The following is a 21916-nucleotide window of genomic DNA, read 5'->3' as shown; positions in this document are numbered from 1 at the left end:
GAACGACCTGCATCTATAATTTAAAATATAGTACTTTAATCATCTAAGCGATAATTATCCGACGAATTTCACATCAAAACTCTATCGTCTACCCATACGATAGCCCGCGTATAAAGATAACAGTCAAACACAAGACCCTTGACCCACATACACACGTATTTCACATAGCACATAAACACATAATTCACGTATCACATAATTCATGTAACACATGACTTGGTTCTTCAAAATATTTGACTCGGTAGGTTTAAAACTGAAATCGAGTCAAAATACAAATTTTCGATAAACGCGCGACTCAGAACTGACTTGCAAAATAAGAAAACTTTCAAAACAAAAAGTATTTGAGTCTTGAAAGTATTTTTAATGAAAGCGGAATATTTTTCTGAGTCTAGACGCATTCGTTTCATATTAAACGGATAAATGGTCAATTTATTATGAATAAAATAAGAATAAATCAAATAAATAATAATATTGATTGATTTTTAAATACTCAAAAATAATTTTTTAAAGCATAAAAATAAATTTTAGGATTTATTTGGATTAATTATAAATAATTACTCATAATAAATTATAAATAATTAAATCAAATAATGATTTTTGAAACTAATAAAAGATAATAATTTGAGTTTGAAATAAATATTTCACAATTTTTTTTGAAATAACATCTTTATAAAACGGACTTTTCCCGGGGTCAGAGCCCCTCAAAATCAATACCAAACAACACAATCCAACTATTCTCTAATAAAATTTATAAATTTAAAACACATAACAATTCATTTGCACGTATAAACATGTCAGAAACGAAAAACACGACCACCTGAACCAAAATTCGGACCAAAAGTGACTCTGCAACAACTTCTAAAAATTATGAAATAAATAAATAAATACTCACATGATATAATATACCCAAGTACAAAAGTGGCATTTATGTCCACTTAGATCGTTTCGTAAAGGCTCGAATTGTTGTTTTGTACTCAAGTTGTTTATGTTTTTGATATGTTTTTATAGTGTTTTGCATTTCAGGGCATAATCGGAAGCATAAATGGTTTTACATTATTTTTATGCTAGAAGAGTGTTGGGATGAAGCCTCAGTTGATTGTGCGGAAGAAGCCAGCAGTTGAAGTCAAGAAAAGAAGAAAAATCAAGTTTTTTCTAGAAGGCCAGGGCGACCGCGCTACACTTAGGAGCGGCCGTACCATACACAGAACGGCCGCGCAGAATCCCAGGGTGGCCGCGCTAGGTCATTTTCCAAAATCCTGATTCTTCTCTGATTTTGAGATTTTGAAGCCCAACTCGATTTTGAAGCCTATATAACTCCTAAAAAGACGTTTTTCATATACGAGAGCAAGGAGAGAGCAAGAAGAAGACCTAGTAGCACAAAGCAACGAAGGAGAAGAAGATCTAGTTTTTACTTGTGATTCTTTGTTTAAGTTGTAATTTTGGATGCTTGTTTTCTCTATTTGTTTGAACCTAATACTCTGGTTAACGTACTTTGTTATATTTATTCAGTTTATAAAGACCTAGTTATTTGTAGTTTATTTACCATGCTTTCATCGGAACCCATGGTGACGATGAGTTCAGTTATAAACTAATCATTATCGTGGGGTTCTAACGGATTTATTTATGGATTTCTATAGTTAATTGTTTCGATACCTAAGTGTGTGGTGATTGTATGATATCCTAGTATTGGTTGTGCTTATTCGTCTTATGAGCGTCGCGAACTTATAAGATAGCGTGTTAATCTCTATTGAAGCGACAGTGAATATAGAGGTTTAGAACTTGCCATGCTAGCATAGGTTCATGTATTATTATGAATGATTAGTAGGTAATTTTAACCATCTTACTTGCCCTATATAATAACGATAGATAACTTGCGCATTAAACCTTTATGTTGTCAAATTCTATAGACATATAGGGTCTCAATATAATTGGTGTCTATTCAGCTTTAATCTCTTTTTTGGATGTCTGGTAGTAGGGTATTCGTGCAACGAAAGTTGGCGTTTATCACTTTCGTGTTATCTGATTAGTTGTCATCACCATTGTATGCTAAGGGTAAGAATAATGATTTTGAATGAAGTAGTAATGAAGTTAGAATCCCATGTTTGTCTCATATAAGTAATTCAACCTCAATTCTCTTAGTTAATTCTATTTAGTATAATCTCTTAGTTTAATGAAAACCCAATTTGCTATTTGTCTTAGGATTGAACGATAGCCATATCATTGTTGCAAAAGTGCATAAATTGAACTTAATCTAAACCAGTCTCTGTGGGAACGAACTAGAAATAATTCTATATTACTTGCGAACGCGTATACTTGCGTGTAATTTTAGCGCATGTTTTCGTCCTAACAGGAATCTCGAAATCCTTACCAAAAATAAATTCTGATCATCCTAAGAGATTATTTAATGTCCGGAAAAAATCTCCAGAAAAATCCAAAATTAATAGCCTAGACATACACACGCTGAAATGCCATGTGGAGTAATTAACACCGTCAAACTCCTTTTCTATGCCCCGAAAATAAATTAAAACGGAAATATGCCCAGCAAATTTGCTTTTCAAAATCTCGCAACATATATACCTATGCATAGGTATTGAAGCGCTGATCATTTTCATATATAGCATTTGAAATATAGATAAATGGTTTATGAGATATGAATTTTTGAATATTTGAAATATATACTGATGGGAGAGAGAGAGACAGAGAAGATGAGAGGCGGTGAGTGAGGGGAGAGATCAGGTTGGGGGGAAAGGGGCGCAAGTGGATAAAGACTGAGGGTGCGTGTGTTTTTTTAATAACTCAGCAGCAATTGCCACGTATCTAATGAGGAATATAAACAAAACATGTGTCCAAAATTCTGTTCCGTGTTTAGCGATTTAACGAACAAATGTGCGGGTAAATAAATATCGAAAAATTACCAAAATAATTCTAAAATTCTCGAGATAATTAGAAACTAGTAAATTAAATTTTCATAATTTTTAAAACATTTTTGAATTGTGCATCAGACCCGCATTTTGCGATTTAATGAATAAATATGCGGGTAAATATAACCCGAAAAATTCCCGAAATAATTTTAAAATTCTTGAAATATTTAAAGCTTAAGAAAATATAAGTTTCATAATTTTAGAAATATTCTTAATTTAATATTAAATTTACACTTGAATATAATCAAAAAATCATCCAGGGATAAATAATTGACAAAATATTATTTTCTAAATTTTATAAATTCCCAAAAATAATTTTTGAAATTATAAAGTCATAAAAATAATTTCAAAGATAATTTAAATATTTATGAAAATAAATTTTCAATATAATAACTTTTAAAGACAAAAATAAAATGATACGACTCAATAATTATTAATACAAATAATCATCAATCACAACTGAGTCACACACAATTAATATTACACATAACACATAGCTGACAGAATATCCGCTCAGTCCCTAATATTATAAAACGAGCTCAATTTACCAATATTAATAAAATGACCGGCTTTCAAACAAACATTTTAAAACAATACATTTAAGTAAATATTTTCAGAAATTAACAAGGATCGATACAACACTTAAAAATTAGCACATTACTCCCCCCGTCCCTTTTAATTGTTTACATTTTTTAGAGAGTGTCCGACACGCATTTTAAGGTGCATATAAAGTATAGTTATGTAATTTTTCTTTACAATTTTATTTTTCTGAATAAAAATTCAAACATTCAACTTTTATTCATAAAAAGAAAATTATAAAAGTAAGTTACATAACTATACTTTTTATGTATATTAAAATGCGTGCCGGACACTTACTCAAAAATGTAAACAATTGGATGGGACTGAGGGAGTATCATTTAATAACATGAGCTCGTCAAACAGGAATAAATTATCCACAATTTTATTCCTTCTAAATTAGAAAATCAAATAAATATATTAAAATAATAATAATACTAAAAAATATAGGATATCACATATATGACCGGATTCTGCCTCGAAACATGAGCTACAGGAAAATGTTGATAAATATGTTTCGACGGAGATTCCTGATCCAGATGTGGATTCAGTTGGCTATGCTGCAGTGATAGAATTCATGATGCACGATCCATGTGGGAAAGATTGGCCAAAATCTTCGTGTATGAAGCAGTATAAGTGCATGAGACATTTTCCAAAAAGGTCAACTGTAAGTTTCCGCTGTATTTTACTATGCTACAGTTGGTTACAATTCCTTGCCTGACCATTTTATTTTGTAGGTATTGTGAGTCAATAAAGTTTGACTAGTGAGGGTTCCCCATCTATAGGCGAAGGGAGACAAAAATAACAATGAAGAGCGGGAGAGCTGTTTTGGATAACCAATGGGTTGTTCCTTATAACCGTGATTTTTTGGTCAGATATCAGTGTCATATTAATGTTGAAATCTGTGCTCATGCACGTAGTCTTAAATATCTTTTCAGGTATTGCCTTACAGGGCATGACAGGGCGACAATGGAAATTAGGGTACGAAAAAGAAAGATGGCCAGTAAATAGGGGATGGATGAATTTGATGATGAGATACAGTCATACTTTGATGGCAGTTACATTTGTGGGTGTGAGGCTGCATACAGGGTATTTGGATTTAATATTCACTACATGTCCCTTGTGGTTGAGCTGCTGTCGTTCCATTTGGAGGGAAGAAAACCGTGCACGTTTCGAGCCAATGAGCCGTTGCCAAAGGTTATAACCAGGGAAAGGGAAAAACACAATCAACTGGAAGCTTATTCTACACTAAATGCAACTGATAGTAATGTTTTGCAATATCTCTATGATGAAATACCACAACATTATGTTTGAAATGATGCTGATAGAACGTGGCTTCCGAGAAAGAAAGGGAAGAAGATTAGGAGATTGGCTTATATACATCATACTTCGGGAGAAATATGGTATTTGCATCTTTTGCTGATAAAGGTCCACAGTGCGACCTCATTCGAGTCATTGAGGACTGTAAAAGGGAAATTTTGTTCTACCTATCAAAATGCGTGTAGGTATTTTGTCCTTCTCGATGATAATAATGAATGGCATCAGGTTCTCAGCCAGTGTTCTGAATCCAGATCCCCCATCAAATTCGGCAGTTATTTGTTCATATTTTAGTTAAATGCAAGGTTAGTGATGTGAATGGTTTGTGGAATAATCACTAAATCAACATGGTTAATGACCTTGTAAAGAAATAGCGAGAGATAATAGGTAATCCATATCTAATTCTCAATGAGAAGCAATAACAGTTTTATACACTTGCTGGTATATATTTCTGATGTTTTATTCTATGTTGTCAAGTATTAGGTGTAGCTGTGAAAAACTTTTTCTTTGGTCTTAAATATTTTTTCTCTTTACTTGTAGAGATCCACAATATTTTGAAGAGTATTGGTAAGTCCCTTGAGGATTACAGTCAAATGCCACAGCCGCCGCACAATTATTTGGATTGTGGTCTTAACAATCTGATCGTTGAAGAGACAAGCCATAATATTGCCGAAATGGACAAAGAATTTTTGGACCTGTACTCGCGTTGTAATGATGAGCAGCTGGAGATCTATAATGCTTTCATGCATTCGGTTGAAAACAGGGAGCGGGGGGGGATGTTATTTATATATGGTAGTGGTGGTTGTGGTAAAACCTTCCTGTGGAGAAAAATTATTTCCAAGCTAAGGTCTCGCTGTGATACTGTTCTTCCGGTAGCCTCATCCGTGATAGCGGCGACTTTGATGCCTGGGGGTCGGATGACACATTCAAGATTTAAAATTCCTATTGTTCTAGATGAGCATTCTATGTGTTCAATATCTCATACGTCGGATATAGTGGAGTTGATTAAACAGACAAAACTGATTATATGGGACAAGGCTCCAATGCAGCACCGTTACTACTTTGAATGTGTTGATCAATCATTGCGGGATATCATGAAGGCGGTGGATCCAGGATGCTTTCATATGCCTTTCGGGGGGGATTATAGTTGTCCTTGGTACGGTGGTGATTTCCACCATATTTTGCCTGTCATTACACGAGCGTCGCGTGGTGAAATTATTTCTTTATGTATAACACGATCAAAGCTTTGGAAGATAGCAGAGGTGTTCAAGATGAGGCATAACATGAGGCTCTCCGGAGGGAACAGTTTGGGGGAGGTACAGGATTTGAGAGATTTTGCTGAGTGGGTTTTGGATATAGGTGATGGGAATATAGGGACACCAAATTGAGGAACTGATGGTGAAGGTGAAGATGATGTTTGTGTCCCAAAAATAGTTTTCCACTTAACTTCTGAAATTACTATTGAAAGTATGATGGAAAGTACATTCCCGAATTTCATGCAGCATTATCAGGATCCAGACTACTTGAGTGGACGTGCAATATTAACTCCTACTAATCAAACGATTGGACATGTTAATAGTCTTATTTGGAGAAGCTTCTAGGTGTGATGTCATCGTATTTTAGTGTTGACATAGCCGATGATTTCCCCGATTTAGTTTCTGATCAACTTACGTCCTTCCCTCTTGAATATCTGAACTCTATAGCTATCCCTGGTTTGCCCCTTCATGAGTTAAGAGTGAAAGTGGGTGTTGTCGATATGTTGATGTGCAATTTAAATCAAACGTTGGGCTTATGTAAAGGCACAAGGATGAAGGTAACTAGGTGCCTGGATCAGTATATTGAATGTGAGGTAATTGCTGGTCAGTTTAAGGGTACAAAATATTTCATTCCAAGGGTGGAATTATGCCAAACTGAAACTCGATTGCCATTCAAATTTTGTAGGAAACAAATGCCCCTACAGGATTGTTATGCTATGACCATCAATAAGGCTCAACAGTCTCTTGAGAATGTGGCTCTCTTTTTGCCAAAAAGGGTGTTTACTAATGGACAATTTTATGTGGCGGTCAGTCGTGTGACATCCCCCAGGGCCTGAATTTTTTTATTCAAGATAAAGATGGGAACAACACAAATATTATCCAAAATTTTTTATATAAATAAGTCTTCTAAAATTTACCGGTTATTTAATCTGTGTTTGCTTCTTTACGCATTTTATATATACTATGTTGATAAGTGGCATTTTATACCACTTAAAACGTCTTAAAAGGGCTTAAATTGGTGTCTTGAAATCAAGTATTTTGTGTATTTGATGCGTTTTTCTAGTGTTTATGCATTTCAGGGTATTAGTTGCATTTCGGAGGAGGAATCATCAAGAATAAGCCTTGGCATGTGTTCACCATTGAGAGAGGAAAAGAACGGGCAGATTACGGCGAAGAAACGGAGCAAACCTGGAATTTTTCCAGTAGGGTCCTGCGCGCCCGCGCAGCAATGCTGAGCGGCCGCGTAGCAGCCTTGCGCGCCCGCGCAGAAATGCTGAGCGGCCGCGTAGGGTCGGGGAAAAAGATATATTATTTTAGACTTCTACTTCTGTTTGGCTTCCAACTTCTATGTAATCTGAGTTTTATGGGACTATTATATAGGTAGATTTGAGACGTTTTTCACAGATTATTAAGAGGAGATTATGTTTTAGATTGTTTTTTGCAAGAAGCGAAGGAGATAAGGAAGAAGACCGATTTAGCACACAGCAACGAAGAGGAAGCATATATTCTTGTGATTCTTGTTTCGTTGTAACGTTGGATGCTAGTTTTCTTGCTTTGACTTATTTACTCTTGTGACGTACTCTGTTTTAATATAATCAGTTTAGTTATTATTTTCTTGTGTTTGTTTATCATGATTTCATATGAACCCATGATGGCGATAAGTTCTATTATGGGCTAATCGTGATCATGGGGTTGCAACGGATTTATTATGGAATTCTTTAGTTAATTGTTTAATACTTTAGTATGTGATGATTGCATGATATCTAGTATTGGTTGTGCGTATTCGTCTTATGTGCGTCGCGAACATATAAGATAGGGTGTTAATCTCTTGTGAAGCGACGGTGGATCTTGAGATTTAGAACTTGCCATGCTAGCATAGGTTCATGTACGTTGTGCATGATTAGTGGGTAACTCTAACAGTTTTATTTGCCCTATGTAATCAAAAAGGGATAACTTGTGCTTAAATCGTTGTGTTGTCAATTTCTGTAGACATATAGGAACTCAACATAATTGATGACTATTCAACTTCTATCTTAATTGTGGATGTTTGGTAGAATGGTATTAGTACAATGAAAGTTGGCTTTTATCAGTTTCGTGTTATTCGATTAATATCATCACTGTCACATGCTAAAGGTAATAACAATGGCTATAGAAGGAAGTAATAATGAAGTTGTGATCTCATGAGTGTTTTATTATTGATAAATTGAAGTGTTAGTTAAGTGGTTAATTAAGTAGTTAATTATAGTTAATATTTAATCAACAATTTTAAGTGTTATTATCTTAACATTGAGAAGTAATCATACATTGGTGAGTAAGTTTAATTAGACAATAAATTAGTCTGAGTCTCTGAGGGAACGAACTAGAAAGTATTCTATATTACTTGCGAACGCGTATACTTGCGTGAATATTAGTGCGTGATTTCGCCCTAACAAGTTTTTGGCGCCGCTGCCGGGGACTCGGCGTATTTGTTTAGTTTATGTACTTACCATCATTGGTCATTAGGACTCAGTGATTAGGACGTAGTAGTTAATTACTCTTTTCGGTTGTGTTTCAGGTACTTTAACAAGCGTTTATGCAAACTCGTTCTCGTGCTCGCAAGAGGACCTTAGATACAGCTGAGGAGAAAGATGAAGTTCTTGATACACCGGAGAAGTTAGATTTTGAGGATTCGGATTCAGGAACTGAGCAGAAAGAACCAGTAAACATGGGAGATCGTATTGTTCAAGCTGATCCAGCTCTTATGGATTTTTCTCGGCCTAAAATTGATGACATTCAGTCAAGCATCCTTCATCCGGCTATTCAAGCTAACACCTTTGAAATCAAGCCGGGCACTATTCAGATGGTGCAGAATTCTGTTTCTTTTGGAGGAGCGGCAACTGAAGACCCCAACATGCACATAAGGAATTTTGTCGAGATCTGCAGCACTTTTAAGTATAATGGCGTGACTGATGAGGCTATCAAGTTGAGGCTCTTCCCATTCTCACTGAGGGATAAGGCTAAAGACTGGTTACATTCTGAACCAGCTGGGTCCATCACTACGTGGCAAGATCTTGCGCAAAAGTTTCTGATGAAGTTTTATCCAATGGCAAAGACTACTGCTATGAGGAGTGCTCTTACTCAGTTTGCGTAGCAACCTACAGAATCTATGTGCGAGGCTTGGGAACGCTACAAGGAAATGTTGAGAAAATGTCCACATCATGGAATGCCGGATTGGATGGTGATCACTGGTTTCTATAATGGTTTGGGGGCCCAATCTCGGCCCATGCTCGATGCAGCAGCTGGAGGCGCCTTATGGGCTAAAAGCTATACTGAGGCGTATAATCTTATCGAGACGATGGCTGTAAATGAGCATCAAAACCTAACTCAGAGGATGACGTCAGGCAAGGTAGCAGGTATTCTGGAAGTTGATGCAGCTACCGCTATTGTAGCCCAGCTCCAAGCGCTATCAATGAAGGTTGATTCTTTGGCTCCGTATGGAGTTAATCAAATAGCTATTCAGCCACCATATCAGCAATGAGTAAGTAAATAGTTTAACCCACCTGGATTCCAGCAACCACAGCAGTATGCTACAAGGCAATCATATCCTCAACAGGGAAGTACAGCTGCACCTACTAGTGCTGATTTTGAGGAACTTAAGCTGTTGTGCAAGAGTCAGGCGGTTTCTATCAAGACCTTGGAAAATTAAATTGGTCAATTAGCCAATGCAGTGCTCAATCGTCAACCTGGCACTCTTCCCAGTGACACGGAAGTACTAGGCAGGAAGGAAGCTAAAGAGCAAGTCAAGGCTATTACCTTAAGGTCTGGAAAAGTAGCTGATGCTGAAAAGGCAAAAGAAGTCGAAGCTGAAGTTAGAGATGAAGAATCTAAGCAAAAGGAGAAAGCTGGCGGAACCAAGGAAGACTACTGTTGAACACACTCTGCCTGAGGCTAATACAGGGGAGAAACAGCTCTATCCTCCACCACCTTTTCCTAAGAGATTGCAGCAACAAAAGCTGGATAGACAGTTCGGGAAGTTTTTGGAGGTGTTCAAGAAACTTCACATCAATATACCTTTCGCTGAGGCTCTGGAACAAATGCCTAGTTATGCGAAGTTTATGAAGACTATTCTTTCAAGGAAGGTGAAACTGGATGACCTTGAAACCGTTGCTCTCACGGAAGAATGCAGCGCGGTTCTGCAACAAAAGTTACCACCAAAACTGAAAGATCCAGGAAGCTTCACCATTCCTTGCACCATTGGCAATCTAACTTTTGACAAGTGCCTTTGTGATTTGGGAGCAAGCATTAATCTGATGCCCTTGTCGATCTTTAAAAAGCTGGATCTGCCTGATCCAAAACCCACATACATGTCGCTACAATTGGCGGACCGTTCCATTACTTACCCAAGGGGCATAGTTGAGGATGTGCTCGTCAAGGTGGATAAGCTCTTCTTTCCTGTAGATTTTGTTATTCTGGATTTTGAGGAAGATAAGAAGATTCCCATAATCTTGGGGAGGCCTTTCTTGGCTACTGGCCGTACCTTGATAGATGTGCAAAAAGGGGAACTTACTATGCGGGTCCAAGATCAGGATGTGACCTTCAACGTATTCAAGGCAATGAAATTCCCTACAGAAGATGAGGAGTGCTTAAAAGTGGATGTGATTGATTTTGCGGTTACTTCGGAACTCGATCACATGCTAATGTCTGATGCATTGGAAAAGGCCTTAGTGGGGGAATTTGACAGTGATGATGAAGATAGCAACGAGCAATTACAATATCTGAACGCTTCTCCCTGGAAGCGAAAGCTGGATATACCATTTGAATCTCTTGGTACTTCTGACCTCAAGAACGCTGAAGGGAAGCTCAAACCATCAATAGAGGAAGCGCCTACCTTAGAGCTCAAACCATTACCTGAACACTTGAGGTATGCTTTTTTAGGTGATTCATCTACGTTACCTGTTATTATTTCAGCTGACCTTTCAGGTAGTGAGGAAGACAAGCTCTTAAGGATTTTGAGAGAATTCAAATCGGCTATAGGATGGACCATAGCAGACATCAAGGGGATAAGTCCTTCATATTGTATGCATAAAATTCTGCTAGAGGAAGGAAGTAAGCCAACTGTGGAACAGCAGCGAAGACTGAACCCGATCATGAAGGAGGTGGTGAAGAAAGAAATTCTGAAATGGCTAGATGCAGGCATCATTTATCCTATTTCTGACAGCTCGTGGGTGAGCCCCGTGCAATGTGTACCTAAGAAAGGAGGTATCATTGTGGTCGCAAATGAAAAGAATGAGCTCATCCCTACTCGAACAGTTACAGGATGGAGAGTATGCATGGATTATAGAAAATTGAACAAAGCCACAAGGAAGGATCACTTCCCTCTCCCATTCATTGATCAAATGCTTGACAGATTGGCGGGACATGAGTATTTTTGTCTTCTGGATGGTTATTCCGGGTATAATCAGATTTGTATTGCACCAGAGGATCAGGAAAAGACTACCTTCACTTGTCCATTTGGCACATTTGCTTTTCGTAGAGTTTCGTTTGGGTTATGTGGCACCCCGGCCACCTTTCAGAGATGTATGATGGCTATATTCTCTGACATGATTGGAAATAACGTCGAAGTGTTCATGGATGACTTCTCCATCTTTGGACACTCATATGATGAATGTTTGAATAATCTGCGCGCCGTACTCAAAAGATGCGTGGAAACTAATTTGGTGCTTAATTGGGAGAAATGTCATTTTATGGTGCGTGAAGGCATTATCCTTGGGCATAAGGTCTCTAGCAAGGGTCTGGAGGTGGACAAGGCCAAGGTGGGAGTCATTGAAAATCTTCCCCCACCTAATTCGGTTAAAGGAATCCGTAGTTTTCTCGGTCATGCGGGTTTTTATCGGCGATTCATCAAGGACTTTTCAAAGATATCGAAGCCGTTGTGCAATTTACTTGAGAAAGATGTGCCTTTTAAATTTGATGATGAATGTTTGGCAGCATTCGAGACTCTCAAGGAGAGTTTGATCACGGCACCAGTTATTACAGCACCAGATTGGACAGAACCGTTTGAGATGATGTGTGATGCGAGTGATTATGCGGTAGGTGTAGTTTTGGGACAGCGCAAGAAAAATCTCTTCCATGTGGTCTACTATGCGAGTAAGACTTTAAATGGGGCCCAATTGAACTACACCACTACTGAGAAGGAGCTTTTGGCTATAGTCTTTGGCTTTGAGAAATTTCGATCTTATCTGCTTGGTACGAAAGTGACAGTATTCACTGATCATGCAGCTATTCGCTATCTGGTTTCTAAGAAGGATTCGAAGCCGAGACTCATTCGTTGGGTGCTTTTACTTCAAGAATTTGAGTTAGAGATCAAAGATAGAAAAGGTACTGAGAATCAAGTAGCTGACCATCTCTCTAGGTTGGAGAATCCCGATTCTACTTCACAAGATAGGACGTTAATCAATGAATCTTTTCCGGATGAGCAGTTGTTTGCAATTCAGGAGGAAGAACCATGGTTTGCAGATATTGTAAACTATCTTGTCAGCAATATAATGCCTCCTACTTTGACATCCGCTCAAAAGAAGAAGTTTCTGCATGAGGTGAAGTGGTATATGTGGGATGAACCATATTTGTTTAGACAGGGAGCTGACTAGATCATCAGGAGATGTATCCCGTTCTGTGAGACGGAGGGGATATTACGAGACTGCCATTCCACGGTTTATGGTGGACACTATGGAGGTGAGAAGACGGCAGCTCGTATTCTGCAAGCAGGTTTTTTCTGGCCTACCTTGTTCAAGGATGCTCATCAGTTTGTTTTAAGGTGTGATCGTTGCCAAAGAGTGGGAAATTTGTCAAGGAAGGATGAGATGCCATTAAAATATGATGCTTGAAGTCGAGGTCTTTGATGTATGGGGAATCGATTTCATGGGGCCTTTTATCTCGTCTTGCAATAATCAGTACATCTTCCTGGCAGTCGATTATGTCTCAAAATGGGTCGAAGTTAAAGCTTTACCGACAAATGATGCAAAGGCAGTGCTAAATTTTCTTCATAAGCAAATTTTCACAAGGTTTGGAACACCTCGGGTAATCATAAGTGATGAAGGATCGCATTTTTGCAACCGTAAGTTCACTTCTATGATGCAGCGTTATAATGTGAATCATCGAGTAGCTACTGCCTATCATCCGCAAACAAATGGTCAATCGGAAGTGTCTAACAGAGAGATAAAGCGCATTCCAGAGAAGGTTGTTTGTCCGTCAAGGAAGGATTGGTCTTTAAAGCTCGATGAAGCTGTTTGGGCTTACAGAACAGCATACAAAACTCCACTTGGGATGTCACCGTTTCAGTTGGTGTACGGTAAGGGATATCATCTACCGGCGGAGCTTGAGCATAAGGCCTACTGGGCATTGAAGAAATTGAACCTGGATTTAGATGCAGCTGGTAAGAAAAGAATGCTTCAGCTTAATGAACTTGATGAATTTCGACTTCAAGCGTACGAGAATAACAAAATGTATAAGGAAAAAGGTGAAGAGGTGGCACGATAGGAAGCTACATCCTAAGTTATTTGTGCCAGGGCAACAAGTTCTGTTATTCAACTCTCGGCTCCGACTTTTTCCTGGGAAGTTGAAATCAAGGTGGTCTGGACCTTTTATTGTCAAAACTGTGTTTCCACATGGAGCGGTGGAAATTTTTGAGAATGATTCGGACCAACCATTCAAGGTTAACGGTCAGCGGTTTAAACACTACTATGGGGACATGGCAAACCGAGAGGTGGTTAGTGCCATTTTGTTGACTACGTGAGAAAGGTACGGAACGTCAAGCTAATGACGAAAAAAAAGCGCTGCGTGGGAGGCAACCCATGAATTGTTATTACAGGAACCCTTAGAAGTTAATAACCTATCCAAAAACACAAAAAAATCAGAAAACAGGGGCTGAAAAATTTTTTTCCAGAGACCCTCTGCGCGCCCGCGCAGCTATGCTGAGCGGCCGCGCAGCTTTCTGCGCGCCCGCGCAGAAATGCTGAGCGGCCGCGCAGGGGTCGAGTTCCAGAAAATTTTTTGCAGTTCAGAAAAAAAAACAAAAAAAAACAAAAACACAAAAAAAACCATCACAGCCCATAAACCCACGAATTCTTTTCCCATTATCCCCATGATTTTATCCCTCAACCCCACTCCTAATCTAATTTAACCTACTTCACACCCTATATATATACATACACCTATCCTACATATCTCCCACAACTTCCTACACTTAAACCCTCTCATAAACATCAAAAATCAGTTCTTACACACTTTTATTCACAAATCAATGGCACCCAAGAGAGCACGCACTATTGACAGCAGCAGCACAGTTCCTACTGCTGATTCATCAAGGGGTACTGCTGCAAGGCCTCGGTTAACTGACAGAGCTGCGGAGGAGGAGTACACTAGGCTGTTGGGGAAGCCGATTCTGAAGGAGAGGGGGTTTTTACCATCAGGGAGGGATGGTGAGTTGTTGCCCATGATTGCAGAGAAGGGGTGGATAGCTTTTTGTGAGTCACCCGAAGCAGTACCGATTAGTGTTGTTCGCGAGTTCTACGCGAACGTGAAGGCTGAAAAGAATGGGTTTTCTGTAGTTCGTGGGCTGACAGTTGATTATCATCCTGCGGCGATTCGCCGTGTGATTGGACAGCGAGAGAGGAAGCCCGAGGAGGAGAACTGGAATGAAAAGACTGCTGAGGACTTTGACTTGGATTTGATTTGTGCGACTCTCTGTCGACCGGGCACAGTTTGGAACCGCAGTCCAGCCAATAATGAGTATCGTCACTTTCCGGCGATCGCCATGAACAGGTATGCCCGTGCATGGAATGCATTTATATATGCTAATATTTTGCCTTCTTCACATGCACACGAGGTCACAGTTGAGAGAGCATAGTTATTGTGGGGAATTCTGAATGAGGAATACTATGTGGACCTTGGTGAGTTTATCTACCAAGGAATTCTGAAGTTTTTGAGGGGAGCAAAGCATATGAACATCCCTTATGCATCCACGGTTACAAAGCTATGCCGAGCAGTAGGAGTGAACTGGCCGGCTCATGAGCAGTTGCAGTTGCCAGCAGCTCCGATAGATTCTGGCACTCTGAATGGGATGCAGGAGTGGACCGGTGGTGAGCCTGAGGAGCATGGGCTGGGTTATCGTCTTCCAGGAGGGCGTCCAGCACGAGGTGCTACTATGGCCAGGCCAGGGCGTGGTGAGGCTAGTTCTTCGAGAGCTCAGGAGGGTGCTGGGATGGGTGATGCCCAGTATAGGAGGCTTACATGGCGGATGGATGCCATGTATGAGACGCAGAGCAGGTTTGCTCAGGAGCTCACCCTTGCGTTAGGGACTGCTTTTCGAGGCCTTGGAGCTGATATCCAGTGGCCAGTTTTTGGTGAGGACTCTGCATACCCGCCGCCTGATACTCCACCCACTGAGGGTGATGATGATGATGACTCCGAGTAGGTATACCCTGTGTTCCTTTCTACTACCTTCACTGGGGACAGTAAAGATTTTAAGTTTGGGGGTGGTAGTTAAGGAATATTTTGTGTGTGTCATATAGTTGCATAATTTTTTTCTATAGAGTTTTTTTTAGCTTTATTTGTTTGTCATATCATATAGCTCATGCATATACCATGATCCCTTTTGCAATGATTTATCGACTGAATTGTGATATTGATGCGAGTGTAGTGATAGCATTAAAGTGATATTAAGTTGTGTAGGTTGATATGCATGCTAGAAGCACTTGTATTTTTACTAAGTCTTAGAGAATGCTTAAGGACTAGATTGTTGTTATGATCTGATTATTTTCGAGGATAATCTATTTATTATGCTTAGAATTTGATAATAGGTTCTTAGTGGTAAAGGCATGAAAAAGAAAAAAAAATGGAGTAAAAATGGAATTTGTTGCTAGTTGTGGCTAGGCGTCAAATGGCTAGTAGTCGGCTCGCATGTTATGCGAGTAGTCTAGGGTTGAGCAAGATGGAGCGAAACACACTTGCTCAGAAAAAAAGAAAAAAAAAAAAAATTTTTTGCATAATTGATCAAGAGTGGGCTCTTTGGTATTCGAGTTATTAAGTTCTTAGGGGACTTTGTGCCTAGTGACCTAAGGCTTTTAGAGTCTGGGATCCGCTAACCTAACACTCGTTACATGGATACCATTGTATAAGTCTTTTGTGGACCTCACTCATTGCACGGTCAAATAAGCATTTGAGTTGTAAATAAAAAGCACGATTCCGTAGTAAGCTCCAGAGTTCTTGTAGTGTTGTATATCACTTTGTGCCTAGAATTTTTATTCTTTGTATAATCGTAGGATTGCCTTGAGGATAGTCTAGTCATAGTAATTGGTCTAATTCCAAAGCATATCTGTTAAGCATTTGCACACACCACATTTCTGGCTGTATGTCTGTTTGCATGAGTTTATTGATCTTTAATGTCTAACTGCATTCGTTGAGACGTGACAATTTGGTTGGTTAATTGTAGTAAGGGGCATTTTATACCACTTAGAACGTCTTAAAAGGGCTTAAATTGGTGTCTTGAAATCAAGTATTTTGTGTATTTGATGCGTTTTTCTAGTATTTATGCATTTCAGGGTATTAGTTGCATTTCGGAAAAGGAATCATCAAGATTAAGCCTTGGCATGTGTTCACCATTGAGAGAGGAAAAGAACGGGCAGATTACGGCGAAGAAACGGAGCAAACCTGGAATTTTTCCAGTAGGGTCCTACGCGCCCGCGCAGCAATGCTGAGCGGCCGCGCAGCAGCCTTGCGCGCCCGCGCAGAAATGCTGAGCGGCCGCGCAGGGTCGGGGAAAAAGATATATTATTTTAGACTTCTACTTCTGTTTGGCTTCCAACTTCTATATAATCTGAGTTTTATGGGACTATTATATAGGTAGATTTGAGACGTTTTTCACAGATTATTAAGAGGAGATTATGTTTTAGATTGTTTTTTGCAAGAAGCGAAGGAGATAAGGAAGAAGACCGATTTAGCACACAGCAACGAAGAGGAAGCATATATTCTTGTGATTCTTGTTTTGTTGTAACGTTGGATGCTAGTTTTCTTGCTTTGACTTATTTACTCTTGTGACGTACTCTGTTTTAATATAATCAGTTTAGTTATTATTTTCTTGTGTTTGTTTATCATGATTTCATATGAACCCATGATAGCGATAAGTTCTATTATGGGCTAATCGTGATCATGGGGTTGCAACGGATTTATTATGGAATTCTTTAGTTAATTGTTTAATACTTTAGTATGTGATGATTGCATGATATCTAGTATTGGTTGTGCGTATTCGTCTTATGTACGTCACGAACATATAAGATAGGGTGTTAATCTCTTGTGAAGCGACGGTGGATCTTGAGATTTAGAACTTGCCATGCTAGCATAGGTTCATGTACGTTGTGCATGATTAGTGGGTAACTCTAACAGTTTTATTTGCCCTATGTAATCAAAAAGGGATAACTTGTGCTTAAATCGTTGTGTTGTCAATTTCTGTAGACATATAGGAACTCAACATAATTGATGACTATTCAACTTCTATCTTAATTGTGGATGTTTGGTAGAATGGTATTAGTACAATAAAAGTTGGCTTTTATCAGTTTCGTGTTATTCGATTAATATCATCACTGTCACATGCTAAAGGTAATAACAATGGCTATAGAAGGAAGTAATAATGAAGTTGTGATCTCATGAGTGTTTTATTATTGATAAATTGAAGTGTTAGTTAAGTGGTTAATTAAGTAGTTAATTATAGTTAATATTTAATCAACAATTTTAAGTGTTATTATCTTAACATTGAGAAGTAATCATACATTGGTGAGTAAGTTTAATTAGACAATAAATTAGTCTGAGTCTCTGAGGGAACGAACTAGAAAGTATTCTATATTACTTGCGAACGCGTATACTTGCGTGAATATTAGTGCGTGATTTCGCCCTAACATGTGTACTAGAGTAGGAAAAGTGGGTTGTATTCTACATTTGTAATCCTTTTAACAGTTAACAATAACCTGCTTTTAATGATATCCCCTTTTTTGTCATGCAATCTATTTTTGGCTTTTATAATTGATCGCTGGTTTTTGTTTTGCGTTTGCTTTCATTGGGTAGGATGATGAGGCAGGGTAATGTAGGAATTTTCATGGCCCCTAATTTATAAATTATGAGAAAACAGTTTAACTGTTTGGAGGATGGCCTTTGATTTAGGAAGTGGGCTGAACAGAAAACATGAGACAATCCAGTTTTAAACCTTTCTTTAAGTAAAATGTCTTTATTAACTGCAAGAGTAGCAATAATTGAGTGCATAAACCAACCATGGTTACCTAAAAAGAAGATATTCCCTACCTACTGTAGTATGATTAGGAATTAGAAAGATCTTGCTTTACTAGAAAATATAAACCACTACTTATTTGGTGTCACAGTCTGGTGGCAGGAGAACTCAAACTCTTTCTTTCCTTTTAAATCTTTGTTACATGACCGTTTGCTTGGGTTAGGTTTTGAAGCTGTTGTTAGGGGGCTGTGAGGTAAAGGTACTATATCCTTTTCTTTTACCTTATTTGAACATTTATTTCTCTTCAGATATATTGTTGTTCTATGGTTTGATTCTAGAAGATACCCCCATTGAAAGTTTTCTCTACCCTCTTATTTATGTTTTATAGGCATTAGAAAATTACATTTAAATGGCATTCTACAAGTATGATACAGTACAGGACCTGAATGACTCGACCGATGAATGGAGGCTAAGAGTAAGGGCGCAGGATGTTTGGAAAGGTATCACGAGACAAACAAGAGAGTTCAGGGGCTTTAATATTATCTTCGTTGACGACTATGTGAGTTGGATTAAATATAAGATGCTGCTTACCGCATATCATTTTCCAAGTTCTGTGTTTTTGAAATATTGTAAATTTTATTTATTTTTAAATTTCATTGGCATCAGAGTTTACACAAATTATAGTTCTAGGCTACTCTTTCTTTTTATTATGTTCGCCTAATCTTATTTCACATTATTTTTAAATTTTATTAGGTTCGTCTTATATGATGTGGTGTTCTGTGTTTGGCATGAAATTGTGCATTTTGTTATTGACATAATTTACGGATTTTATGATTTTACCTACACATATAGTTCTAGGCTGTTTTTTCTTTAAATTCTGTTGGGGTAATCTTACCTGGTGGAGGGTTTTACATTTGACAGAAGTTTGTGGAGTTGGTTTTTTATATAAGTCGATGCATTTAATGAAATGTAAGGCTGTAGAATTCATGCCTTCATATCAGCACAGCTGAAACATGTATTTGAGGAAAAACTAGAAGAGGGGATGGTCTACAGTCTAGAAAATTTTAAAGTTAAATTCTACAATGGAGATGAGACCAGCAGGGCCGTTAGGAAGAATAAGCAGATATTTTTTACATTTGACACCAGGATGGAGAAGGATCTGGAAACAGACGTGAAAATACCAAGTCATAGCTTTGATTTTTTCAGCTTGGCATAGCTGGATGGATTGAAAAAGGATAACAAATACTTGACAGGTCCTTTATTTCATTTTTGTTCAATCCGAACAGTCATATTCTTATTAATAACATTTTCTGAGTTTATATGCTTATTCCTTGAAGATATTGTTGGTGTAATACATGACGTGCAACCAAGATCGGTTTATGTAAAAGACTCAAGTGAGAAATCACATGTAGCATTAACAATTTCAGATGGAAGGTAATACTGTAAGAATTGAATTATGTGCCCACTGTTGTGCTGATACTGAACCAAACTTGACATATTAACGCTATAATACATAATTATGTGATCGCAAGAGTGCTATTAATATAACTTTCTTTAATGAATTCAGTGACGAATTTCAAAAAGCTATGACCAGATAACACAGAAACCGGTTTTCATTGTTATCGCTTGTGCAAAAATCAGCGAGTGGAAAGGTAAAAAAATTGTTCTCTTTTAAGTACACATCATGATGAATTATGTAATGCTGGAAAAGAATGCAGATGTTTGTACGTGACCAACTTCCTTGCAACGCGATTTTATCTGAACCTTAATCATCCTGTTGTCAACAGACTGAAAAATAGGTAAATGTTGTTACTTTCATTTATTTATACGTCAATTCCCTGGATGGAGAGATAACCATTTAACATAAAATTAATATTAAGTATTGTGTTGTTTCAATAGATATAAGGATCCGAATTTCTATGTCATGGATATGGATGATGATAATAATGACGAACAGCTGACATCCTTGCTATGAAAGTTAGTGATATTCAGAAAGTAGATGAGCACTATATCCAGGTGAGGCGTTGTTCAAGATTATGAGTGACGATGACGTTTTATGCTTGGTTTATAATTTGGGTGCTGTGTGTTGCAGAAAATAGTTAGTTGCCAGGTATCAGTCAAAAAATTTGATGAGAAGAAAAATTGGTATTCCCCTTTTTGTATCAGTTGCGAAAAAGACTTGCACGAGGTTGCATGCCTGTATTGGTGTTGTGGGAGGACATTTGAGTATCCAGATATAAGGTATTGCATATTTATTTTCTGAATTGAATTATATGTTTGGGCATCATACAACTTTTGTTTATTTTCTATTCAGGTTCCGGCTGTACAACCTATGTTTTGATGAGAGTGGAATGATACCAATTGTATGGCCTGATCACGAGATCAGCCGTCTGGCAGGCAAGACTGTATATGATGTTGATGCAGATATCACACTGGTTAATCTTATTGTTCAGTTTTCCTAGCTGTTGTACATGGACTGAGACATAATATAGGACTCTACTCTATGATGCTATGTTATTATACTTTTTCCTATTTTTGTAACTAATATTTATAATAAGTTTGGTTTCTTTTGGCGGCTTACTCCCTCAGTTCCTTTCATATATAATTGTTGTAGTAATTTAACACGATTTTTGTGTTTTTGAACAGGTTTCGGGTGTGCTGCAGATCCCGCCTATACTCAGAGCGTTTGAGAAAACGGAATAAAAATTATGATTCAACTTAACGAGGAAAATTTAAACTGTGGATCAAAGGTATATTATGCAACACGCATTTCAAAACCTTTGGAAAGGTCGGATACTCATTCCCCCACTACTCCGGTTCAGCTTCCAGTTCAGACACCTGCGAGTACTAATGTAGGCATTCATTGTGTTAATAACCTGATTTATGTTGCATATCAAACATATTAAAATATTCTGAATGTTTGCCGGAGAAAAATGACAGCGACTATTGTCTCTCACTAATTCTCCACCAACGGAAAAATCAACAAATCGCACTAGACAGAGGACCAGGGATGAGGCTTTAGGGAAAAAGGCCCAGATTGAAGTGAGACAACCAAAATTCCGAAACATCAATGTAATATCTGGGAAATAGTGTGTAATTATTTTTATCAATAAATGATTATTATGTGATTATTATGTGAATTTTTGGTGAATTATCTGATGATTGATAATAAAATTTAGATTTTTATATGTGATAAGATATGAGTATTTTAATTTTATTATGCTTAGAATAAAATATAGATAATTGTGATATTTTTCCGATAATTTTTGGATGGTTATATGATTTTAAAGTGGTTTATGAATTTATTAATTATTATTCTGTATAATTATAAAACTGTTTTATAAAGCCGGGAATCGTCCAACTTCAACCGTTTTTACATTTTTACAATCCGAAACTCTTCGGAAAACTCCTTCCTAACCTAATATGATAATTCCAAACATTTTTCGTGTTTTGACTTTTTCGATCCGGATTACGGTTTGACCCGTATGCGTCCCGACGCAAAATTTTCGTTACAATAATCATTTCGACAGATCAACAAAACCCGTATTCTCGAAAGACGGGATAATATTACGTAATTTTTGTACAAATTGTTT

General features: G+C 37.8%; 3 protein-coding genes and 1 non-coding gene across 7 annotated transcripts; 3 read left to right on the top strand and 1 right to left on the bottom strand.

Annotated features, from left to right (window-relative positions):
• The first annotated feature begins 4511 nt into the window (after positions 1-4511).
• On the top strand, positions 4512-6202 carry LOC141714709 (uncharacterized). Its single transcript, XM_074518211.1, has 2 exons — positions 4512-4761; positions 5355-6202. Exons 1-2 carry the CDS (start codon positions 4512-4514, stop codon positions 6200-6202), a joined length of 1098 nt encoding a protein of 365 aa, XP_074374312.1.
• A 218-nt stretch (positions 6203-6420) lies between these two features.
• LOC141714708 (uncharacterized) lies at positions 6421-6906 on the top strand. Its single transcript, XM_074518210.1, has one exon. It carries the CDS (start codon positions 6421-6423, stop codon positions 6904-6906), a length of 486 nt encoding a protein of 161 aa, XP_074374311.1.
• A 2261-nt stretch (positions 6907-9167) lies between these two features.
• On the bottom strand, positions 9168-9274 carry LOC141715933 (small nucleolar RNA R71). The gene has a single exon (XR_012572673.1). It is a non-coding gene; the product is annotated as a small nucleolar RNA R71 (small nucleolar RNA).
• A 9206-nt stretch (positions 9275-18480) lies between these two features.
• LOC141710919 (uncharacterized) lies at positions 18481-21463 on the top strand. Of its 4 annotated transcripts, none has more exons than XR_012571140.1 (9): positions 18481-18582; positions 18712-19576; positions 19661-19757; positions 19891-20122; positions 20223-20339; positions 20416-20564; positions 20638-20720; positions 20970-21175; positions 21264-21463. XR_012571140.1 is itself a non-coding variant. In XM_074513407.1 (9 exons), the coding sequence occupies exons 6-9, from the start codon at positions 20295-20297 to the stop codon at positions 21011-21013; spliced, it is 321 nt and encodes a 106-aa protein (XP_074369508.1). In that variant the 5' UTR covers positions 18481-18582; positions 18712-18882; positions 19470-19576; positions 19661-19757; positions 19891-20122; positions 20223-20294; the 3' UTR covers positions 21014-21463. The 4 variants fall into 4 exon arrangements, 3 of the variants coding, with proteins under 3 accessions (XP_074369508.1, XP_074369509.1, XP_074369507.1); XM_074513407.1 differs by having other exon boundaries at positions 18712-18882; positions 19470-19576; positions 20970-21463; XM_074513408.1 differs by having other exon boundaries at positions 19891-19975; positions 20042-20122; positions 20970-21463.
• Positions 21464-21916: the final 453 nt, after the last annotated feature.

The sequence above is a fragment of the Apium graveolens genome, chromosome 3 (genome assembly GCF_009905375.1).
Source record: "Apium graveolens cultivar Ventura chromosome 3, ASM990537v1, whole genome shotgun sequence".
Taxonomy (NCBI): Eukaryota; Viridiplantae; Streptophyta; class Magnoliopsida; order Apiales; family Apiaceae; genus Apium; species Apium graveolens.
The sequence above is the reverse complement of the archived record's forward strand: the minus strand, read 5'-3'. Positions and strand labels throughout refer to the sequence as shown.